The sequence below is a fragment of the Sarcophilus harrisii genome, chromosome 1 (assembly GCF_902635505.1).
Source record: "Sarcophilus harrisii chromosome 1, mSarHar1.11, whole genome shotgun sequence".
Classification (NCBI taxonomy): Eukaryota; Metazoa; Chordata; class Mammalia; order Dasyuromorphia; family Dasyuridae; genus Sarcophilus; species Sarcophilus harrisii.
In genome coordinates, this window is record NC_045426.1 from 37,058,856 (window position 1) to 37,080,601 (window position 21,746).

Consider the following 21,746-nt stretch of genomic DNA (forward strand, 5'->3'; position numbering starts at 1 on the left):
AATAGCTGCTTAGTAACACTTGTTGCATTGAACTTAATTGCTCACTATTTCCAAATAAATCAATGAAAAAAAAAAGTAGAGCATATTTTATCCTGATTATATTTTGAGATCTTTATTTTATGATATATTTCAGGGTCACTCTCAATATTTTTTGATGATGTTTTATGATATATTCTAAAGTCAGTCTCAATAGTCTTTTCTTATCAATTTACCTGTTTAATACCCCATATGATTTTCTCAAGAAATGAAAAATTGCTATATACATTATATTACTTTACTCATAATAAATTATGAGCTTCAACTTACAGGCAAACTGGAGTTTTGCTTCTTTACTGACAACTGTTCCAAGAGAATTTGATGCAAAACATTGGTAAATACCAGTGTCTCGATTTCTGTTTGGATTAATCACCACAAGATTTCCTCCATTGAGTTTATAACGATATTCCATACTTAGGTCAATGTCACTTCCATTGAGCTGCCATCTGTAAAATAAATTAAATATTTTTTTAACCTTTTCCTTTCTACTCATTATTTTTATATTTAAATCAGGAAAGATAAATTTTCATTATCAAGCCAACTTTAAGCATATTATGTATTTAAGAATTGGAAGATCCTGCATAAAGTCTACATTTTTATGGGAGTCAAAGACCATGGATACCCAAGTATTTAATCAGAACATGTTTCAAAGTATACCCAAAATGCCAGGGGTCAGTGTGAAATGACTTTTTTTTTTCCCACACAGATTTTCTCCAAACATTGGCACTTTACCCTGAGGCTATATTAAACATTTAGGATATATGTTATATATGTTATATATATATATATATATATATATATATATATATATATATGGATATATATATATATATAAGATATATAAAAAGTAAAGGGAAATTTAAAGATAGCAATCTAGAGATTCATGTCTAATAAATTCTGCCATTGACAGAAGAAAATAGTTTTAGGTTTTTTAGGTTTTTCTTCTCTCTCTCTTAGATTAACCTATCCAGATTGACTGAACATATTCTATCAATCAAATAAAAATTCAACAATCCATATCCATTTTGGTTAAGGATACCTTGGTATCAACTATTTTAAACTACTAGGATCTACTTTGAAAACTTTGATACTACCAAGAGGAATGACTGAGAGAATTAGTGAACTTCTTCAAGTGCCTAACTTCTCTGGGGAATAAATCATATGTTGTTGATTTTCTATTATATTGGGGGGGGGGACAAGGGGACTTAGGGGGAAAGTCTTGTAATGTTAAGGATACAAGGAATTCAGAAAGGAGTAAATTCTCCATATGGATGTATACCAATAGCTGCTCTATAATTTGAGGGTTTTACAAAGTTGCTTGAATGCAGTTTGGAAAATTCAATTCTTTCCCTAACTACTCTGCAAAACAAAACAAAATGAAAGAAAAAAATCCTTCCTATACAAGTTAACACTCACAAGGTTAAAAAAAAAAAAAAAAGGTAATGTTTTACTCTACTGAAATGATATGGGATAGATTGACGGACTTGGAATGAGGGAATCCTGAAAGAAATCCTGAAGTATTTGTGTGGTATTGTACATAGCAAGCTGGCTTTGTTGTCAAGGAGATCTGAGTTCAGATTTGACCTTCAACAATTATTATCTATGTTGGGCAAATCACTTAACTCCCTCAGCTTCAGTTTCCTCATCTGCACAATTGGGATAAGAATAACTTACCTCCTGGGATTGTTGAGAAGAATAGTATTTGAAAAGTACTTTTTTTTTTTTTTTTACAAACTTTCAATTAAAGATTATCTATATTATTATTATCACAGGAATTCTAACAAAAGGACAAGCCATAAATGTTTTAAAAATCATTATGTAATATCTACTACAGAATTTACAATATGATTTGAATTTTCCAAAATTGATTTTCAAAAAGCTTTTTGGGAATTGTGCAAATGTGGGCTTTTATATATTCTAAAAATCCAATACCTCTAATGAAATCTATATTAATTTAAAACTATTAGGAGAAAAATCATTAATGTATATTTCAAAGAATACTATGAGACTGGAATGTTTCAAGTCATTAACTTGAAAGGCATCCAGTTTTTTTTTAAAAAAATATTCCTGCAGTTTTATTTTGACTGTTCTGTAAGAGTGGATGTCATTTGTATTTAAAAGCTTGAGTTTCCAGTATGAAGAAAAAAGAAGAAATAAATGCTTATCTTTGAAAAGCAAAATAATTGAGGGGGGGTAGAAAATGGGCTCAGGGACAGAGGCAACATGGCAACAATCCAGCCAAATTCTTCCAACATTCCTCTTCAAACAACTTTAAAATAACTTCTTAGATCAAATTTTTGAGTGGCAAAGCCAAGAAATAAGTCAGTATGAGACCTTTTTCTAGCATGAGACAACTTAGGATTTCAGCAAGAGAGGTCTGGGCACTAGGGTGGAAACCATCCCAGAGAACAGCATTCCCAACAATGAGCTTTGGAGGCAGCAAGACAGTGGTAACAGAAACTTTGGGAGATTTAAGCCCCCAAACAGCAAGAGGGTTAAACAATAATTCAAAAAGTAACTAAAGGGGACCCTCTGCTGGCACAGGGTATTAGCAATGACTTTCAACTCTATTGCCCAAACACAGTTCTGGATTAAAGTTCCAGGGTGGAGAGGAGCACTTGTGGCTGGTCATGAGGAGCAAAGGGAAGACTAATACTTAGAGTTACAAGAAAGTAGGAGAACTAGTTATAATTCCAGGGTCAAGAGGAGAACTAGCTGAGGAGAAGGGCTAAAATCCAGAGGACAGATCAGAAGTAATAACAGTTCTTTAGATCTACCACCTTGGAACCATAGGAAATTTTCAGATCCCCAGAAGTAGCTCTAAAAAGAGACAGCACAAAAAAATGAAAGAAAGAATAAGAAAAGAAAGGAAAAAAGAAAGCATGAGACAATAACTTTCTACCCCCAGGTGAGCAGAAAACAAAAAAAAAAAAAAGTGAAGAAATAAGTTTTAAAAAATGGGCAAATGACAAAAGAAAAACTTGAACATTAATTAAAAAAAAACCTACAACAGTGACAGGGAAGATCAAGACATAAACTCAGAAGAAAACTATGTAAAAACACCTACAAAGTCTCAAAGAAACCCTTGTCCAAAAAGAATTTCTATAAAAATTAAAGAGATAAGACTGATAGAGGAAAGATTGGGGAAAGAAAGAAGAATGGTGGAAGAACATTATCAAAGAGAATAGCTTGGTTAAAAAAAAAAAAAATGGTGCAGATACACACATACAATAATGCCTTAAAAAACAGAGTTGGCCTAATAGTAAAAGAGGTGCAAATATTCACTAAAGAAAGAACTTAAACATCAGAATAGGCCACACGGAAACGGATGATCCAAAATTACTGAAGAATACAATTTCTTATAATTAGATCCTAGTAAGTGGAAGCTAATGACTCTCTGAGACATGAAGAAATAATCAAATTCAAAAGACTGAAATACTAAAAAAAAATGTGAAGTATGGATCAAAGAGAGATGATTTAAGATTTATTGGATTACGTGAAAATCATGATAAAACTTTAAACATTATTTTTAAAAGTCATTAAGTGAAACTATCTTGCTGTCTTTTAAGCAGATGTTTAAATAGAAATTAAAAGGATCCAAAAATTATTTGCTGAAATGGAACCCAAAAGGATCCCAGGAATATTATGGAATTCCAGAACTCCCTGGGTAAGGAGAAAATATCACAATAAAAAGGAAGCAATTGAAAGATTGTGGAGATATAATCTGAATCACACAAGATGTAGCAATTTCCATAATTAAGGGGAAGAACACTTGGGATATGATATTCCAGATGGTAAAGAAGCTAGGATTATAATCAATAATCACCTACCCAGCAAAACTAATTATAATCCTTCAAGGGCAAAAGTGGTCATTCAATGAAACAGAGGACTTCTTAAGCATTCGTAATGAAAAGAACAGAAAATTTGACAAAAACACATGACTCAAGAGAAACATGAAATAGTAGTCATGAGAGTAATTATAAGGGACTCAGTAAAGCTGAACTATTTATATTCCTATATTAAAAATAATTTATGTAATGCCTAAGAACTTTATAATTCTTAGGGCAATTAGAAGGAATTTAAACAACACAGGGCAAGTGTGAATCAATTAAGTTGCTATTACTTCCATCAAAAAAATCATAATAATGAAAGGGTGAGAAAGAAGGATGCACAAGTAGAAGGCAGAATGAGAAACAGAATGGGAAATTTTCAACTCTGCAAGAGAAAGCTGCTATACTGAAAGGGATGGTAGGTGGTGGTATTTGAAACTCACTTTTATTGGAATTATTTGAAAGAAGAAAAACAGAAATGAAATGTTCATACGAAAAAATGGTCTAAATCACTATTGATTAGATAAATGAAAATTAAAAGAATTCTGAAGTACTACATCATGCCTATCAAAAATGACAAGTACTGGAGGGGATGAATGAGAATATGTTGTTAGAAGAGTTCTGTACTGGCCCCATCATTCTATGCTCAAAACACAATAAATCTGTTCATACCTTCTGAGCCAAAAATAGCATTAGTAGGTCTATATCCCAAAAAGATGAAAGAAAATGAATAAAGGATATATATATATATATATATATATATATTATATATATATATATATATATATACATATACAAAAATTTGTAATAACTCATTTTGTGGTGAACAAGAATTAGAAACTGAAGAAATGCTATATCAATTGGGGAAGCTTCATTATTGTTATATGATATGAGTAATAACTTTGGGGATGGTTTCAGAAAAGACATAACAAGACCTAAATGAACAGATACAAATTAAAATAAGAACTGGGAAATCATCATGCACAGTAACAGCACTGTGGTAACAATAATAAACTGAAAATTTGGCTATTCTGATCAACACAATGAACCAAGATAATTCCAAAGTTCTTGTGATCAAAAAATCTGGGGGGTTATTAACCCCCAGAATGAGAACTGATGAAGTGAATGCAAATTGAAATTTGATTTTCTCATTTAATTTTTTGGTGCTTTTTAATGATATGGTTAATATGGGAGTATTTCCTATGATTTTGCACTTATAATTGATATCATTTTGCTTGCCTTCTCAGTGGGTGGAGGATGGATTGGAGGGTAGGAAAAAAATGGAACTCTAAATTTAAGAGGAAAAGAATATTAAAAATATATAATGAAAAAGAGACATACAAAAAAACAAAGAGAAAGAGAGAGAGATAAAAACAGAGATAGAGATAGAGACAGAGACAAACAGGAAAATAAAGAGAGACAAAAGAGAGAGATAGATATAGAGAAACATACACAGAAAGAGAGAAAGAGACACACAAAAAGAGACAGAGAGAGATAGACACAGAAAGAGACACAAAGAAGACAGATGGAGAGACCAGATTAAACAAAGGGAGGGAGAAACATACTCCCTATTCCTCCTAATTACACTTCAATGCTTCCACTGACCTAGTTGATTGTACAGATTTAGTTAGAGGGGCAGATTGCAACCCACTCCAATGGAATTTGTCAAATGGAACTCTATTTGGTCTTCCTTAAATCTTCCAAATAAACTCTACCTCTAGGTAACTTGAAATTACATGGGCAACAATACACTATATAGACTGTCCTTCTTTCATCTCTTGCTCCTCCTACCTGATTATATGATACAAAACTGTTAGATTAGGTCTCTTCTTTGAGAGTTGGAAAAATGGGAAACATTACAAAAACATTCCGCTGCAATGACTCAATCCATACAATAAATTATTTGCACCAATCCCTTTAATTTGGCTCTCTGATCTATTCATGATGAGTGTGTTCAAACATGGTTAGTATGCTTATACAAGTTTCCAGCTTCTTTTGAACTTCTGAATGTAAGACTTTTGACAAGCCAGGACACTAAAATTTAGCATAGAAAAGGATTATACCGCAGATGATATTTTTGTTGCCTTATTTTTTTTTTATCTAGAACCAATAATAGCCCCAAATGGCAGTAAAACAGTCAAAGTGTGTGTGTGTGTGTGTGTGTGTGTGTGTGTGTGTGTGTGTATCATAAAAATTCATATTTGCATATAAATAAAAACTAAACCTATTCTTTCTTATAGGTAACTTGGTCTGTTGGAGGGGCTAATACTTTTATAGTCCCATATATGATATTTGGTTGTTATTTTGCTATTTGTTAACAGTTCATTACTGGTGACTTGCTGGAACTTATTTATAGTCTCTATCAATTAGTATTATGGCAATATCTCATTAGTATTCTTGAGTGACTTTCAATTTTGATTCTTTAGCATAGATTATAGCATTCTATGATTTCCCACCATATAGAATCATCAGAAAAATACTAGTGTTAAAAAGAATGACTTTTGTTTCAGGATTTTTATATTAGGAAAATATAAAATATCAACTAAAGAGATGCCTTCAAAACTGTACCATTCCCCTCATTTGTGTGTATAGGAAAACAGCAAAAGAATGTCATTTTCAATTAAAAAACCAAAACCAAAAACAAACCTCATCATTCTCCTAAGGACATTTCTACACCAAGGATCCTTAATAAGCCAAGAGGATTGGAGCAGCTTCTAAAGTAAGTGGCAATAGCATTTACTGCTGGGATTTACTCTTTCTTCTTTTGACATCTATAAATCTGCTCCTATACTTTTCAACTAGTACAAACAACACCAGATTGTTCCTCCCACCTTCGAATCCCTTCAATTTATTTTGAGCTCTAGGGAGGTAGGGAAAAGGAATTGGGGAGCTGGAGAAGATAGAGTAAGGAAGTACTGTAGGATAGAGAAAACAGTACTATTCACTAGTCTGGAGGGGGAAAACCATGTTGCGTTTGTCAAGTTCCAGCCCAGATGATCTGACCTATTTAGTTAGGAAGTTGGCAACCATGTTGCTTGATTTGTTTGATTATGTACTTGTCCCATGGAGGAAAAAAAATGTTGTGGGAGGTATAAGCCATGTGCTGTGTTCTGGCTATAAATGGTAAAAACTGAGTTACATCACTAGTAGGTGGAATTAATTTTTTCATCCTACAAAGAGTTCTTTGGTTAGTAAAGGAACTACTCATTCAAACAAACCAAGTACTAATTCTAATGAGTAAAGGGTTATTCAATTTTGCTTATGACTGACTGCTTTGATTTGAAGACCTCAAGTATACTTGAAAGTGATCTATAACAAGTATTCCATTCTATGTGCAAAGAGAATGCTTTATCAGGACTTTGACTCCTGATTGAGAATGTTTATGGCTTGAATAAGCATATTTGATGGTCTCATTTCAAAATGGCAGTTTTGTATTAAATTGATTGATAATAAAAGTACAGTGACTACCCAGAAAATTGTAAACATCCCATAAAAACATTTGAAAAACATTTCCTCTTGTCTATTTAATAGCCAGAGTGATTTAGGAGAGTGTAAAATATAAGAGAGACTACTTTATTTCAGTAAACAGCTAATATCTAAATGCTCTCATCCCAAAGTCTTGACTAAAGAACCCAAATGGAAAAGATTTGTTAAAGGAGATCATCTCTGGCTATTCTTCATAGGCAATAACTGTCTCTAGCCTATGAAGGCATTACTTAAAATATTTTAGGCTCATTTTCCTAGGGAAAGAAGCAATCATTTTTTCCTCTTTAATGTATATTTCTGGTGCATCAAACAGTGTAATACAGTCAGTTTAAAAACAAGATATTGACTAAGAACAATATTTTGCTGAAATAGTTGGCCCAATTTGATATTCTGTCTCACAATTCAGAAAAAAACCTTTTTTTTCTTAATGACATTTACAAATAAGAATGCTAACACAAACAGATTAAAGTATTTCTCCATATCTTATTCAATATAGAACCAGATGGAGAGAGGAGGAATGCTTGTGTTAAAATCAAAAAGGTTGCATTGGAATTTTAGATAATGTGATGAAATTGATATAAATCATATCACAACTCTACTTCCTCCTGGATTTAACAGGGCATTGATTATTTCTGTGAATATCAGAATCAGAGGCTTATAAAATTTCAGTCAGCAGCCATCTAATCAAACTAACAATTGAATAAGAAACCATGACATAAGATAAATCATAAATTATTCTAATGGAAAATATACAAAATGGAACTTTTTAGTTCTCTTTTAAAAAAAAAATTGGCTTCCATATACAACGCTTCCAATACTATATCTGAGTAGTGTTCTTAAAAACACTCTATTAAACAAAAAGTAAAATCTTGTCACTTTTAAGACAAGTCTTTTATAGGTGGAGCCAAGAGGCAAAGAAAAGATAGAAAATTATCTGAGCTCTCACAAATTTCCTTACAACAACTTAAAAAAAAATCTCAAGAAAGAATGGCAAAACTTACAAAAGGATAGGGCAAAACAATTTTCAAGCCCAAGACAACTTAGAGGGTAGTAAGAAAAGTCTATCCCACCAAGTCGAAAGTGGTATGTGGTTCAGGGTAAATCAAGCCTTGGCAAGCCAGTAGCAGGTCTTTGAAGTTATTGAAACAGCAGCAGCAATTTCTGGAAGTCTCAAGGCACAGAGGGTAAAGGTGTCAGACAACTTAGAATGAGAATACAGGGCTCCTTTAGTTGGGACTAGGTTCAGGACTCTGTCCTCTGCCTATATGCAATGCCAGGGAGAAGATCCAGGACAGTAGAACTTATGGCTGCAGGGGAGCTGGGACTAGTCACAATTCCAGGGTAGAAAATAGCACTTGCAGTCACTCACAGACCAGAGCTTAGGCCAGGGTAGTAAACATGTCTTTTGATTATACCAATTTAGAAGAACTGAAAATTTACAGATTTCAAGTGCTAGTTCTAAAAACAACTAAAACAAAACAAAACAACGACAAAAACCTGGTTTGCAACAGTACCTCTTCCACTCCAGAAAGAGCTCAACTTTCACATAAAATTAGAAGTCAAGAAATAGACTAGGAGAAATGAGCAAAAAAGAAAACAAAGAAAATGTTTCTTTATGTTTCAAAGAAAACATAAAATGTTACTTTAGTGCTAGGGAAGAGCAAAATAAACTCAGAAGATTTAGTCAAAACTTCTAGATCCAAACCCTCAAAGAAGAATGTGAATTGATATCAGTGCCAAAAAGTATTTTTGAAAGAGCTCAAATTGAGTTTTTTTTTTTTTTCTTTTCTTTTCTTTTTTATTTAATAGCCTTTTATTTACAGGATATATGCATGGGTAACTTTACAGCATTAACAATTGCCAAACCTCTTGTTCCAATTTTTCACCTCTTACCCCCCCCCCCCCCCCAGATGGCAGGATGACCAGTTGATGTTAAATATATTAAAATATAAATTAGATACACAATAAGTATACATGACCAAAACGTTATTTTGCTGTACAAAAAGAATCAGACTCTGAAATATTGTACAATTAGCTTGTGAAGGAAATCAAAAATGCAGGTGTGCATAAATATAGGGATTGGGAATTCAATGTAATGGTTTTTAGTCATCTCCCAGAGTTCTTTTCTCGGCATAGCTGGTTCAGTTCATTACTGCTCCATTGGAAATGATTTGGTTGATCTCGTTGCTGAGGATGGCCTGGTCCATCAGAACTGGTCATCATATAGTATTGTTGTTGAAGTATATAATGATCTCCTGGTCCTGCTCATTTCACTCAGCATCAGTTCATGTAAGTCTCTCCAGGCCTTTCTGAAATCATCCTGTTGGTCATTTCTTACATAACAGTAATATTCCATAATATTCATATACCACAATTTATTCAGCCATTCTCCAACTGATGGACATCCATTCAGTTTCCAGTTTTTAGCCACTACAAAAGGGCTGCCACAAACATTCGTGCACATACAGGTCCCTTTCCTTCTTTATAATCTCTTTGGGATATAATCCCAGTAGTAACACTGCTGGATCAAAGGGTATGCACAGTTTGATAACTTTTGAGCATAGTTCCAAACTACTCTCCAAAATGGTTGGATTCGTTCACAACTCCACCAACAATGCATCAATGTCCCAGTTTTCCCGCATCCCCTCCAACAATCATCATAATTTTTTCCTGTCATCTTAGCCAATCTGACAGGTGTGTAGTGGTATCTTAGAGTTGTCTTAATTTATATTTCTCTGATTAATAATGACTTGGAGCATCTTATCATATGACTAGAAATAGTTTCAATTTCTTCATCTGAGAATTGTCTGTTCATATCCTTTGACCATTTTTTAATTGGAGAATGGCTTGATTTTTTATAAATTAGAGTTAATTCTCTATATATTTTGGAAATGAGGCCTTTATCAGAACCTTTGACTGTAAAAATATTTTCCCAGTTTATTGCTTCCCTTCTAATCTTGTCTGCATTAGTTTTGTTTGTACAAAAACTTTTCAGTTTGGTATAATCGAAATTTTCTATTTTGTGATCAGTAATGATCTCTAGTTCTTCTTTGGTCACAAAGACCTTCCCCTTCCACAGGTCTGAGAGGTAAACTATCCTGTGTTCCTCTAATTTATTAATAATTTCATTATTTATGCCTAGGTCATGAACCCATTTTGACCTTATCTTGGTGTATGGTGTTAAGTATGGATCAATGCCTAGTTTCTGCCATATTAGTTTCCAATTTTCCCAGCAATTTTTATCAAACAGTAAGTTCTTATCCCAAAAGCTGGGATCTTTGGGTTTGTCAAAGACTAGGTTGATATATTTGTTGACTGTTTTATCCCTTGAACCTAATCTATTCCACTGATCAACTAATCTATTCCTTAGCCAATATCAAATAGTTTTGGTAACTGCTGCTCTATAATATAATTTTAGATCTGGTACAGCTAAGCCACCTTCATTTGATTTTTTTTTTCATTAATTCCCTTGAAATTCTTGACCTTTTGTTTTTCCATATGAACTTTGTTGTTATTTTTTCTAGGCCATTAAAATAGTTTTTTGGGACTCTGATTGGTATAGTGCTAAATAAATAGATTAGTTTAGGTAATATTGTCATCTTTATTATATTTGCTCGCCCTATCCAAGAGCATTTAATATTTTTCCAATTGGTTAGATCAGACTTAATTTGTATGAAAAGTGGTCTGTAATTTTGCTCATAAAATTTCTTATTTTCCCTTGGCAGATAGATTCCTAAATATTTTATATTATCAGTAGTTACTTTAAATGGAATTTCTCTTTGTAACTCTGACTGTTGGATTTTGTTAGTGATATATAAGAATGATGATGACTTATGTGGGTTTATTTTATAACCAGCAACTTTGCTAAAGTTGTGGATTATTTCTAATAACTTTTTAGTAGAATCTCTGGGGTTCTCTAAGTATACCATCATGTCATCGGCAAAGAGTGATAATTTGGTTTCCTCATTGCCTATTCTTATTCCTTTAATCTCTTTCTCAGCTCTTATTGCTAAAGCTAGCATTTCTAATACAATATTAAATAGTAACGGTGATAGTGGGCAACCTTGTTTCACTCCAGATCTTATTGGGAATGGTTGCAGTTTGTCTCCATTACATATGATGCTTACTGATGGTTTTAAATAGATGCTGATGATTATTTTAAGGAAAAGTCCATTTATTCCTATACTCTCAAGTGTTTTTAATAGGAATGGATGTTGGATTTTATCAAATGCTTTTTCTGCATCTATTGAGATGATCATATGGTTTTTGTTAATTTGGTTATTAACATGGCCAATTATATTGATAGTTTTCCTAATATTGAACCAGCCCTGCATTCCTGGTATAAATCCTACTTGATCATAGTGTATTATCCTGGAGATGATTTTCTGTAGTCTTTTGCTAATATCTTATTTAAGATTTTAGCATCAATATTCATTAGGGAGATTGGTCTATAATTTTCTTTCTCTGTTTTCAGCCTACCTGGTTTAGGTATCAGTACCATGTCTGTGTCATAGAAGGAATTTGGTAGGACTCCTTCATTCCCTATTTTATCAAATAATTTATATAGCATTGGGGTCAATTGTTCTTTAAATGTTTGGTAAAATTCACATGTAAATCCATCTGGTCCTGGGGATTTTTTCTTAGGGAGTTGTTTAATTGCCTGTTCTATTTCTTTTTCTGAAATGGGACTATTCAAGCAATTTACTTCCTCCTCTGTTAGTCTGGGAAGTCTATATTTTTGGAGGTAGTCATCCATTTCACTTAGATTATCAAATTTATTGGCATAAAGTTGAGGAAAAACTCCTTATTATTTCTCTAATTTCCTCTTCATTGGTAGAAAGTTCTCCCTTTTCATTTTTAAGACTACTAATTTCATCAAAATGAGTTTTAAAAATTAAAGGAGAGTTAGATGAAATAATGGGAAAAGAAGTGAGAGTGCCACAAAAAAAATCATGAAAAAAAGTTAACCTGTTGGTAGAGAAGGCACCAAAAATACTGAAGAAAATAACCTTAACAAACAAAATGGGTGGATAGTAAGAAACATACAATAATTCATCAAAGATAAGAACTAAAAAAAAAAACAGTATTGGCCACATGGAAAGAGTTACAAAAGCTCACTGAAAAAAGTAATTTCTTAAAAATTACAACTGGGCAAGCGGAAGCTATTAATTCATGAGACATAAAAAAAAATCCAACATCAAAAAAAATGAAAAATATCAAAGAAAACATGAAATATCTCAGTGGAAAAACAATTGATCTAGAAAATAGATTAAAGAGAAATAATTTAAGAATTAGTGTTCTACTTGAAAACTAAGTGCAGAAAAAGAGCCACGATATTATCTTTCAAGAAATTATCAGGGAACAATTATTTACCATACTAAAACCAGGTGGTAAAATTGAAACCAAATCTATTGATTACCTCCTGAAAGAGATCCCAAAAGGAAAACTCCTAGGAATATTATAATCAAATTCCTGAGCTCCTAAGACAATGATAAGATACTGCAAGCAGCCAGGAAGAAACAATTCAAATATCATAGCCATAGTCACAATGACACAGTAGCTTCCATAATAAAGGAAGAGAAGGCTTTGAATACACTCCAGAGGACAAAAGACCTAGCATTACAATGGAAGTCACCTATCTGGGAAAAGTGAATATAATTATTCAGGGGAAGAAATGGATATTCAATGAAATAGAGTACTTTCAGGCATTTCTGAAGAAAAGACCAGAGCTGAATAGAAATTTTGACTTTCATACACAAGACTTAGGAAAAGCATAAAAAGGTAAATAGAAAATAGAAATCATAAGGTATTCAATAGACTTAAATTCTTTACAATTTTACATGCAAAGATGACACATAATTCCTAAGAACTTTATTATATCAGGCCAGTTAAAATAGGTGACACAATTGTGAGCTATGATGGGCTGATATCTAAAATAATAAAATAAAATTAGGGGGTAAGGAAAAAGAATGCCCAGAAACTGAAAACTGAGTGGGTGCCCATCAACTGGACAATGGCTGAATAAATTATAGTATATGAATGCTATGGAATACTATTGTTCTGTAAGAAACGACCAGCAGGATGATTTCAGAGAGGCCTGGAGAGACTTACATGAACTGATGCTAAGTGAAATGAGCAGAACCAGGAGATCATTATACACGGCAACAACAAGACTATACAATGATCAATTCTCTTCAACAATGATATGATTTCAACCAGTTCCACTTGTACAGTGAGGAAGAGAGCCATCTACACCCAGAGAGAGAACCATGGGAACAGAACACAATATAGTTCTCATTCTCTCTGTTGTTATTTGTTTGCATTTTCTTTTCTTTCTCAGTTTTTCTTTTTCTTCCTTATTGATCTGACTTTTCTTGTGCAACAAGATAACTTTATAAATATGTATACATATATTGGATCTAACATGTATTTCAACATATTTAACATGTATTGGACTATCTGCCAGCTAGGGGAGGGGGTAGGGGGAAGGAAGGGAAATTTGGAACAAAAGGTTATGCAAGGGTCAATGTTGGAAAAAATTACCCATGCATATGTTTTGTAAATAAAAAGCTTTAATAATAAAAAAAGAAAAAAAAGGAAAAGGAGTGCCCACAGGAGAAGGGAATAGGGAGAGGTAGAACAGGGTAAATTATCTCATACGAAAGGGACTCAAGAGAGTTTTTGCAGTGGAGTTGAAGATGTGGGACATTAAAATTGACTCAGCAAGGGAATAATATACACATTCAGTTGAATATAAGAATCTATCTTACCTTAGAGGAAAGTAGAAGGGGAAATGGATAAAAATGGCATAGAAGGGAAGGTGGATTGAGGGAGATGTGAGTCAAGAGGAAACTATTTTAGAGGATGCACAGGGTAAAAGAAGAGAGAGATTAGGATAAATAGGATATGAGGGGAGTAGAATAGACAGAAACACACACATTGTAATCATAACTGTGTAAAAGTAAACTTGTACAGCAAGTTTTTCTGATAAAGTCCTTATTTCTCAAATATATACAACATTGGGTCAAATTTATTTTAAAAAAGTCATTTTCCATGTAAATGGTCAGAAAATCTGAGCAGGCAGTTTTCAGATGAAGTAAAGTTATCTAGTCATATAAAAAAGATATTCTAAATCACTACAGATCTGGGAAATGCAAATTAAAATAATTCTTAAGTACTACACCATATCTATCAGACTAACTAATATGACAGAAAAGGAAATGTTAAGAAGGATGAGGGAAAATTGAGATACTAATGCACTACTGATAGAACTGTGAGCTGATTCAACCATTTTATACAGCAATTTCAAACTCAACCCAAAGGGCTATGACAGTACAATTTACTCTCTGAACTAGCAGTACCACTATTAGGTCTCTATTCCAAAGAGATAAAACAACTATGAGGAGAAAGACCTATCTATACCAAAATATGTATAGCAGCTTTTTTGTGATGGTAAAGAACTGGAAATTATGGAAAGTACTATCAATTAGAAAATGGTTAGACAAATTGTGGTATATATTTTTGAGAATATACTACTGTACTATAAGAAATATCAAGCAGGATGCTCTCTGAAAAAGAAAAGACATATAATTTGATGCAAAGTGAAGTGGGCAGAACAAGGAGAATATTGTACATATTACAATTGTAATAGCAATATTGTAAGAATGATCATCTGGGAATGACTTGACTGTTCTCTGCAATATAATGATCTAAGACAATTCCAAAAAAGATATGATGAAAAAATGCTTATCAACTTCCAGAGAAAGAACTGATAAAAGTCTAAATGCAGATTAAAGCATACTTTAAAAATTTTTTTCTTTTTCTTGATTGTTTTTGATTTTTGTTTGTTTTCTTTCACAATGATTTATATGGAGATATTTTGTATTACTACACATGTATAATCTACATTAAATTGTTTACCTTCTCAATAAGGGAGAAAGGAAGGAGGGAAAAAATAGAACTCAAATTTGTAAGAAACAAATGGTAAATTGTTTTATATATAATTGGGAAAATATTAAATAAATATATTTTAAAATGGCAAATCCTTAAAGTGTGTGTTTTTTATATATGTGTGCTTTCATGCTCACTAGCAATGAAATATGGGAGTAGCAACTACTCTTTCATAAGGAATAAAATTTTCATTCTTTAGTGAAGAATTTTACTACTATTTTCCATTGCCAAGGGACACTAAAGAAAACCTTAGAATAAAATATTTTAAAATACAGAAATTGAAAAACACTGGATAAAATGGAGAGTTCCTATTTAATTCTATTTAAAAGACATAAAATAGAAGAATGTAAGAAATCTCAGTTACTCTGGAGGCACATATGCATTAGTGTTTCAATCATACAACATTTACTCTGTGTCATTAAAATGAGTTTAACCTTGTCATCTTATTTCGATGTTAAATATCACCAGATAAAGTACCTTAGCATAAGGGTCATGTTATAACCATTTATGAATAGGTTTATTAATCTTCAGTCAATTTTACACAAAGTTTCATCCTACAGAAAGAATGATTTGTTTTAAGAAGGGAGAGATGATTACTGACTCCCAACATTCAAAATCATTGGCTTTCATGCAGTTTTCATTTTACATCTTTCACTTTTAATTAGTTTCATTTCCTATTAATCTTTGGATAAAGACCATTTATCAGTCTTGTCCCTAGACTTCAACTAAGCTTGAAAATCAAGATTTGGATCTCCTTAAATAGATCTGGATATGAAAAGTTATATTCTGTCAAGTAACTGGATTATGATAATCATGTTAGGATAAATGGAGCAATGGCTACTGTTAACATGGAAAGTACATCTTCTAAGGTGACTACAAATAGAAGATGCAATTACACTCTAATCTTCAATTCACTCTTTAGACAACCTTTAATGACAATTTACCATAATATTTATGTATACAGTCCATGTTTTCATAAGAGATGAAAAATTTGGGGAATGCAACAGAATCAGTTAATGAATAAACAATTATTTAGCTCCAACTTTACTAGGCACTGGAATATATAAAGATAAAAAATAAAATAAAATAACCCATTTATTAAGTGTCTATTGATTCGATGGGGCACAGTGCCAGGAAATTACAAGGTAGGAAGTTTAAATAGGAGATATTCCCTGCTGTTAGTGAATCAGTCAATTAGAATATATTAAGCACCTACTATGTGTCAAGCAGTGTACTAAGCATTGGAGAATCAAAGAAGCTGAAAAGACAGAACCTGTTCTTACAGAGTTCAATATCTAATGATAGTGACAATATACAAATAAACTGTTGTTGGAATATATCCCACAGACTTAGAGGATTTGGGGAATTACATTCACCTCTAAAGGATTTGGCTCCTTCAGATGACACAGTAAACCGTGGATGGCTTCAAATCCCTCACCACTGATGGCAGTGAGACCAAAGCTCTGAATCTGTTTAAAGGAGAAATCACTTCAGCTCTCCTTCCTTTCCTTTCTCCCTTAAGAATATGTCTATGTTTATATCTCTCTTTCTCTTTCAGTGGTAATAACATATTGTTGCTTGCGTAAGGCTGTCAGTGTGTGCTTCTTAGAATTCTGTGCATAAAAAATAGATAGTTGCCTTATACTTTATTTATATTATTCACTGCATATGACTAAAATACGGGTAAAGAATTTTTAAAATCTTAAGTATATCAATTGAAGATGATCCCATAGAGGATTAGTTATACATAGGTTTTATCCAATAAGCTGCCAATTCCTGTCATTATCTATTATGTCTTTCACCTCCCTTTCTTTCCACTGGCAACACTGCCATACTCATGAGGTCATCATTACTTCTTACCTAGACTATTGCAACAGACCCAACCATAAGCAAAAGCTAAGCCTTTAAAAGATTCCTCTGGGATTAGAGTGTAAAGAGCCGGAGAGCCTGAAGAAAAAAATAAAGCCTGATCCTTCTCCTCTAGGACCAGGTTCTCCTGGGACCAATATAGATATAAGAAACAAAAGGGTTCCTTGGTAGGAGAAAATGAGGGCAAGTCTCCTAGCTCTCCACTATCTTAGCATAAGAATGTTTTATATACAAAGAAGCCTTCATAAAGCTAAAGGAAGGTGGCCCTGATCCTAGGGTGTGCTAGCACACACTGGCTGACTGCATCAGCATATATAAAAGGTGGTGAGAGAGATGTAAAAATAAAGTCTGAAGAAAACACAATTTTAGGGGGGAAATAATGAATACAGATTGATTGATGATGAAATGGAGGCATTATTTGATTAAATATTCAGGAGGAGATATCCTAAAAGCAGTTGAACATATAAAGTGAGACTACCATGGGATACTGCACAAAGATAGAAAGATTACAGTGACTATGGGGAAGCACTAGGTAACAGATTGCTTTTAAGTAGAGTAAGCAAATCTTGTTTATAACAAATCCACTATTATTAAATTTATATTTTTAAAAAGAAAAATATGATTACTAAAGAGATTGGAATGAAGACAAGATGGAATTTTATTTCTTTAATCCATGATAAACATAGGCAAAGGAGAAAAAAGGGCATACACATTTAGAAGACTATATCTACAAAAAAAACAGGTTAAATAAAAATGCAATTCTATATCTGGACATGGGCTAAAACATCTAGAATTTAATCAAAGAAGCAATTTGTGGTTTCAGATGCTGCTTTCAAATTAATAAGCAAATGCATTTGTGTTCTATGGTATGTTTGTTAATATGTTTACTAAAGTGATGAGAATAATTACAGTCTTTGAAAGAATGAATGCCTACATTTACATATTCAATACTTTATCCAAAAATAGCTAGTTGGGCTTCAGCAATAATTGCTGGAGATATAAATGAGTTAAATTGTGATGCTACTAAAACAGCGTTAGTCTAATGGTTCTTATTACAGACTCCTTTTCTTAGTCATTGATAAATTTTTCAAGCAGTTAGCTTCAAGAGGAACAGAGGCCAAAACATTTTGGCTATCATAACACTACAGGTGAATTGTTCATTGTTCAACAGTCAATAAGCAAAACAAAACAAAACAAAACATGAGACTGTCCCCGGAAAGATACATTACAAACAAAGCCAAGTTTGTTCTAGTTTCAGTGAATTTTTTTTTATTGTTGTTTAAACATTTCAATTGTGATCAACTCTTTGTGATCCCATTTGAGATTTTCTTGGCAAAGATACTGAAGCTATTTTCCATTTTTCTTCCCCAGCTCACTTTACAGATCAGTAAACTGAGGCAAAAAAACCTTGCCTGAAGTCACATATCTTATAAGTGTCTGAGGTCATATTTGAACTCAGGAAGATAAGTCTTCCTGACTCCAGGGCCAGACATTTTATCCACTGCACAATTTAGCTGCCCTTTAATTTTAATGAAGAGATGAAAAGAAAATTGGGTCTCTATTTTATCACTAATAGTTTGCCATGGTTAGATAATAGGCTTCAAATAAACTTTAATTACAATATAGTTAAGAAAACAAAATAGTGGTTCAATTCACTTAAGTCACCAAACTTTTCTAAAGTACTTTAATAAAACTAATCAACATGAAATATATAAAATGAAAAATATGAATGTTAATCTATATTCACACATATGTCTATGTGTACATATTTAGCACTAAATGCCATGATTCCCTATTTCTGTTTTAAAGGTAATCTAACAAATTATATTTTATAACCTTTCCCTCGAGAAGCTCAATTCTCATTGCAAACATTCCTCTTTATAGAAAATTATCATTGTGTTCATATGTTAGTTCAGTTTGATGTATAAGCAACAGAAGCAGTCACACTCACTTGAAGCAAACTATGGAATTTGATGACTAACACAAGCCATGATTCTCCAAAACAAGAAGTGAAGGTATCACTTGACGTCTTCCAGATCCCTTTTTTCTTGACTAAGATAATGAGGTTACATGGTAACTGCTTCCAGAGAAGCTCAGCTCTCTCTAGATCAAAGCTTCTTAAACTTTTTTCACTATGACCCCTTTTAGCCTGAGAGATTTTACAAGACCCTGAGTATATAAAATAGGTATATACATAAAACATTAACTGATAATAAATTACACTTTAGAGATCTCCACATTCACCCCACATTTAATTCTGTGTGAGGTCACAATTTAAGAAGCTGGCTATAGATATCAGATACCCAACCACTGCTAGAGGGCCCATAGATTTTAGGGGTAATGAAATTTTACACAAAGACAGAGGAAGAGAATTGATTCTATGTACAACATACTTTTGGAGATAAGACTAACCACAGTATTGCATTACAGGATGACAAGAAATTAAATCATAATTTATTTATTTATTATCCATTTTTGTTATTGTTATTTTATAAATTTATTTATTCAGTTGTAAATATTGCCTTTATCTGTTTTCCATTATCTGGCCTAGCTCACGTCCCTCTCTGGGTAAAAGGAGCTTATATCAACACATCTTACGAAGAAATGAATAGAAGTGCAGGGAGAACATCAGCTCTCCCTGATGAAGATGTCTCTGAGTTTATAATGATTCTAGGAATTAAAACATGTTTGCACACACACACAGAATATCCATACAAATCATAAGTTGGGATTTTCTGTTCATTGTCACAGGACTCAGGTGACAAAGAAACTGAGAGTTAATTAGTTCAACATTTTCGTTTTTCTAAAACAAAATCTGAGGGCCAAAGAAAAGTGGTTTGTCCAATGTCTCAGAGCTAGTAAGTAGCTGATCTAGGATTGAGGTCCAGGTCCTTTGACATCATATGAGGCACTCATGCAATTAGACTGCAATGGCTGCACTACAAATTGGAAATCAAATAGAACAGTGTAACTCATGCCTCTCTGAATGTGTTTTAGCTATAAATACATATGTATTTCGTTCACATATACACAGTTACGCATACCTACATACAAATACATATAAATGTATGTATAATAGATTTTCTTTCTGAAATGTACAAATATACATATACATGTACACACACACATATATATGTTTGTACAATATATGGCATCATTTATAGCCTTTCTTTATCCCAGCTTCTTAAAATGTGATTAATAACCCCATAGGAGATCTCATTCCAAATGTGGGAGTCACAAAATTGTCTTTTATTATCAGTAAATGTTGATTTGTATACCAATTTTATATACCTCTATATCTGGGATCAGATAAAAACTTATCAAGCAAAAAGGAGTTGTGAGTGGAAAAAGTTTCAGAAGCAATATTTTCTATATTAACTGTTTAAATATAAAATTATATTTTTCTATATAGTCAAGTTTCAAAAAAGAAGAAATCCTTGCCATCTTTTAAAGTACAGATACTCCCTAAGGATAACTTTTTTTTTTTAGCACCATAGGCAATTACAAATAGATTGAATAGTAATTAACCTTTAAATTTAGGCTTAGAGGCACAGATAGGGGAATGCAAAAGAGAGAATAAAATTCTCAATTAAACCTTAAGACAAGTAATTTCTCATGAGAATTGTTGAACTTTTGGATTCCTAATATGGACAATTAAGAGCTCCTTTTATTCAGTGGGACAGTAACAAGAGACAAGCTTTGATTTAAACCTCTCTCAGTAAGAGCTGACAAGAAACTAGAGGCTCCTACCAGAACTTCAATGTATCTGTTAAACTTTGCCCTTCCATTAACTGGAAACCAATTAACTATTGAATGCACATTGGAGAACTTCTCAAAGACTCTCATGATTGATAGTTTTCTGTAAAAATAACCTGCAGAATCATTGCTTCAAATGTCTAGAACATAAAGGGCCTTTCTAGGCTATTTGGTATAGTCACTTTACTTTTACAGATAAGGAAAGAGTCTAGAAAGAGGTAACGTGATCCCCTGAAAATCATAGGTAGTAAATGTCAGAGGTAGAATTTCATTCTGGATCCTAGAATCCTAGATTCTAGGTTCTACAATTTCAGTTTCTAGGAATTTTTGAGATATTACTCATCCTACTCTCCCAGGAATACATACAAGTAGTGGTAAATGATTTTTTTTTTCTTAAATGTGACTATGAACCAAGCATAGCCTTAATGTTATTCTGCAAGTTTTTTTTTTTTAATTATGTTTTCCTTTTACATCTGTCCCCCACCTATTGCATATGGACATGATTCCTGGATAAGCTCTGAAAGATAATACAAAAGAGCAGGCAAACAGATTTACATCAGAAATATGGGGCAGCAATGGGAACGAGATGCCAAAGAATGTTACTTAATGCAATATAAAAAAGTGACAAGTAGAAAAAGCTCAGACAGAACTAAAGCTGTCATCTAAACAGATAAGGTTGTGATTACATCCCACAGTTTTCTATACTTAATTTACTCTCAGGGATCAGCAGGGTCTATTTCTTAGTTAGAGAACATGTCTCAAAGAATTGTGAACAGGTACACCTTGTGAAAAGAACATTGTTCTCCAACCAGAAAAGGA

General features: G+C 32.7%; 1 protein-coding gene across 1 annotated transcript in view; it reads right to left on the reverse strand.

Moving 5' to 3' along the window:
* LOC100914366 (contactin-3) overlaps nucleotides 1-21,746 on the reverse strand; it is a 399,985-nt gene that overhangs the window by 213,800 nt on the left and 164,439 nt on the right. Inside the window, exon 4 of the mRNA XM_031954064.1 lies at nucleotides 307-482. Coding sequence (XP_031809924.1) covers nucleotides 307-482 — 176 coding nt within the window. The remainder of the gene's footprint in view (nucleotides 1-306; nucleotides 483-21,746) is intronic.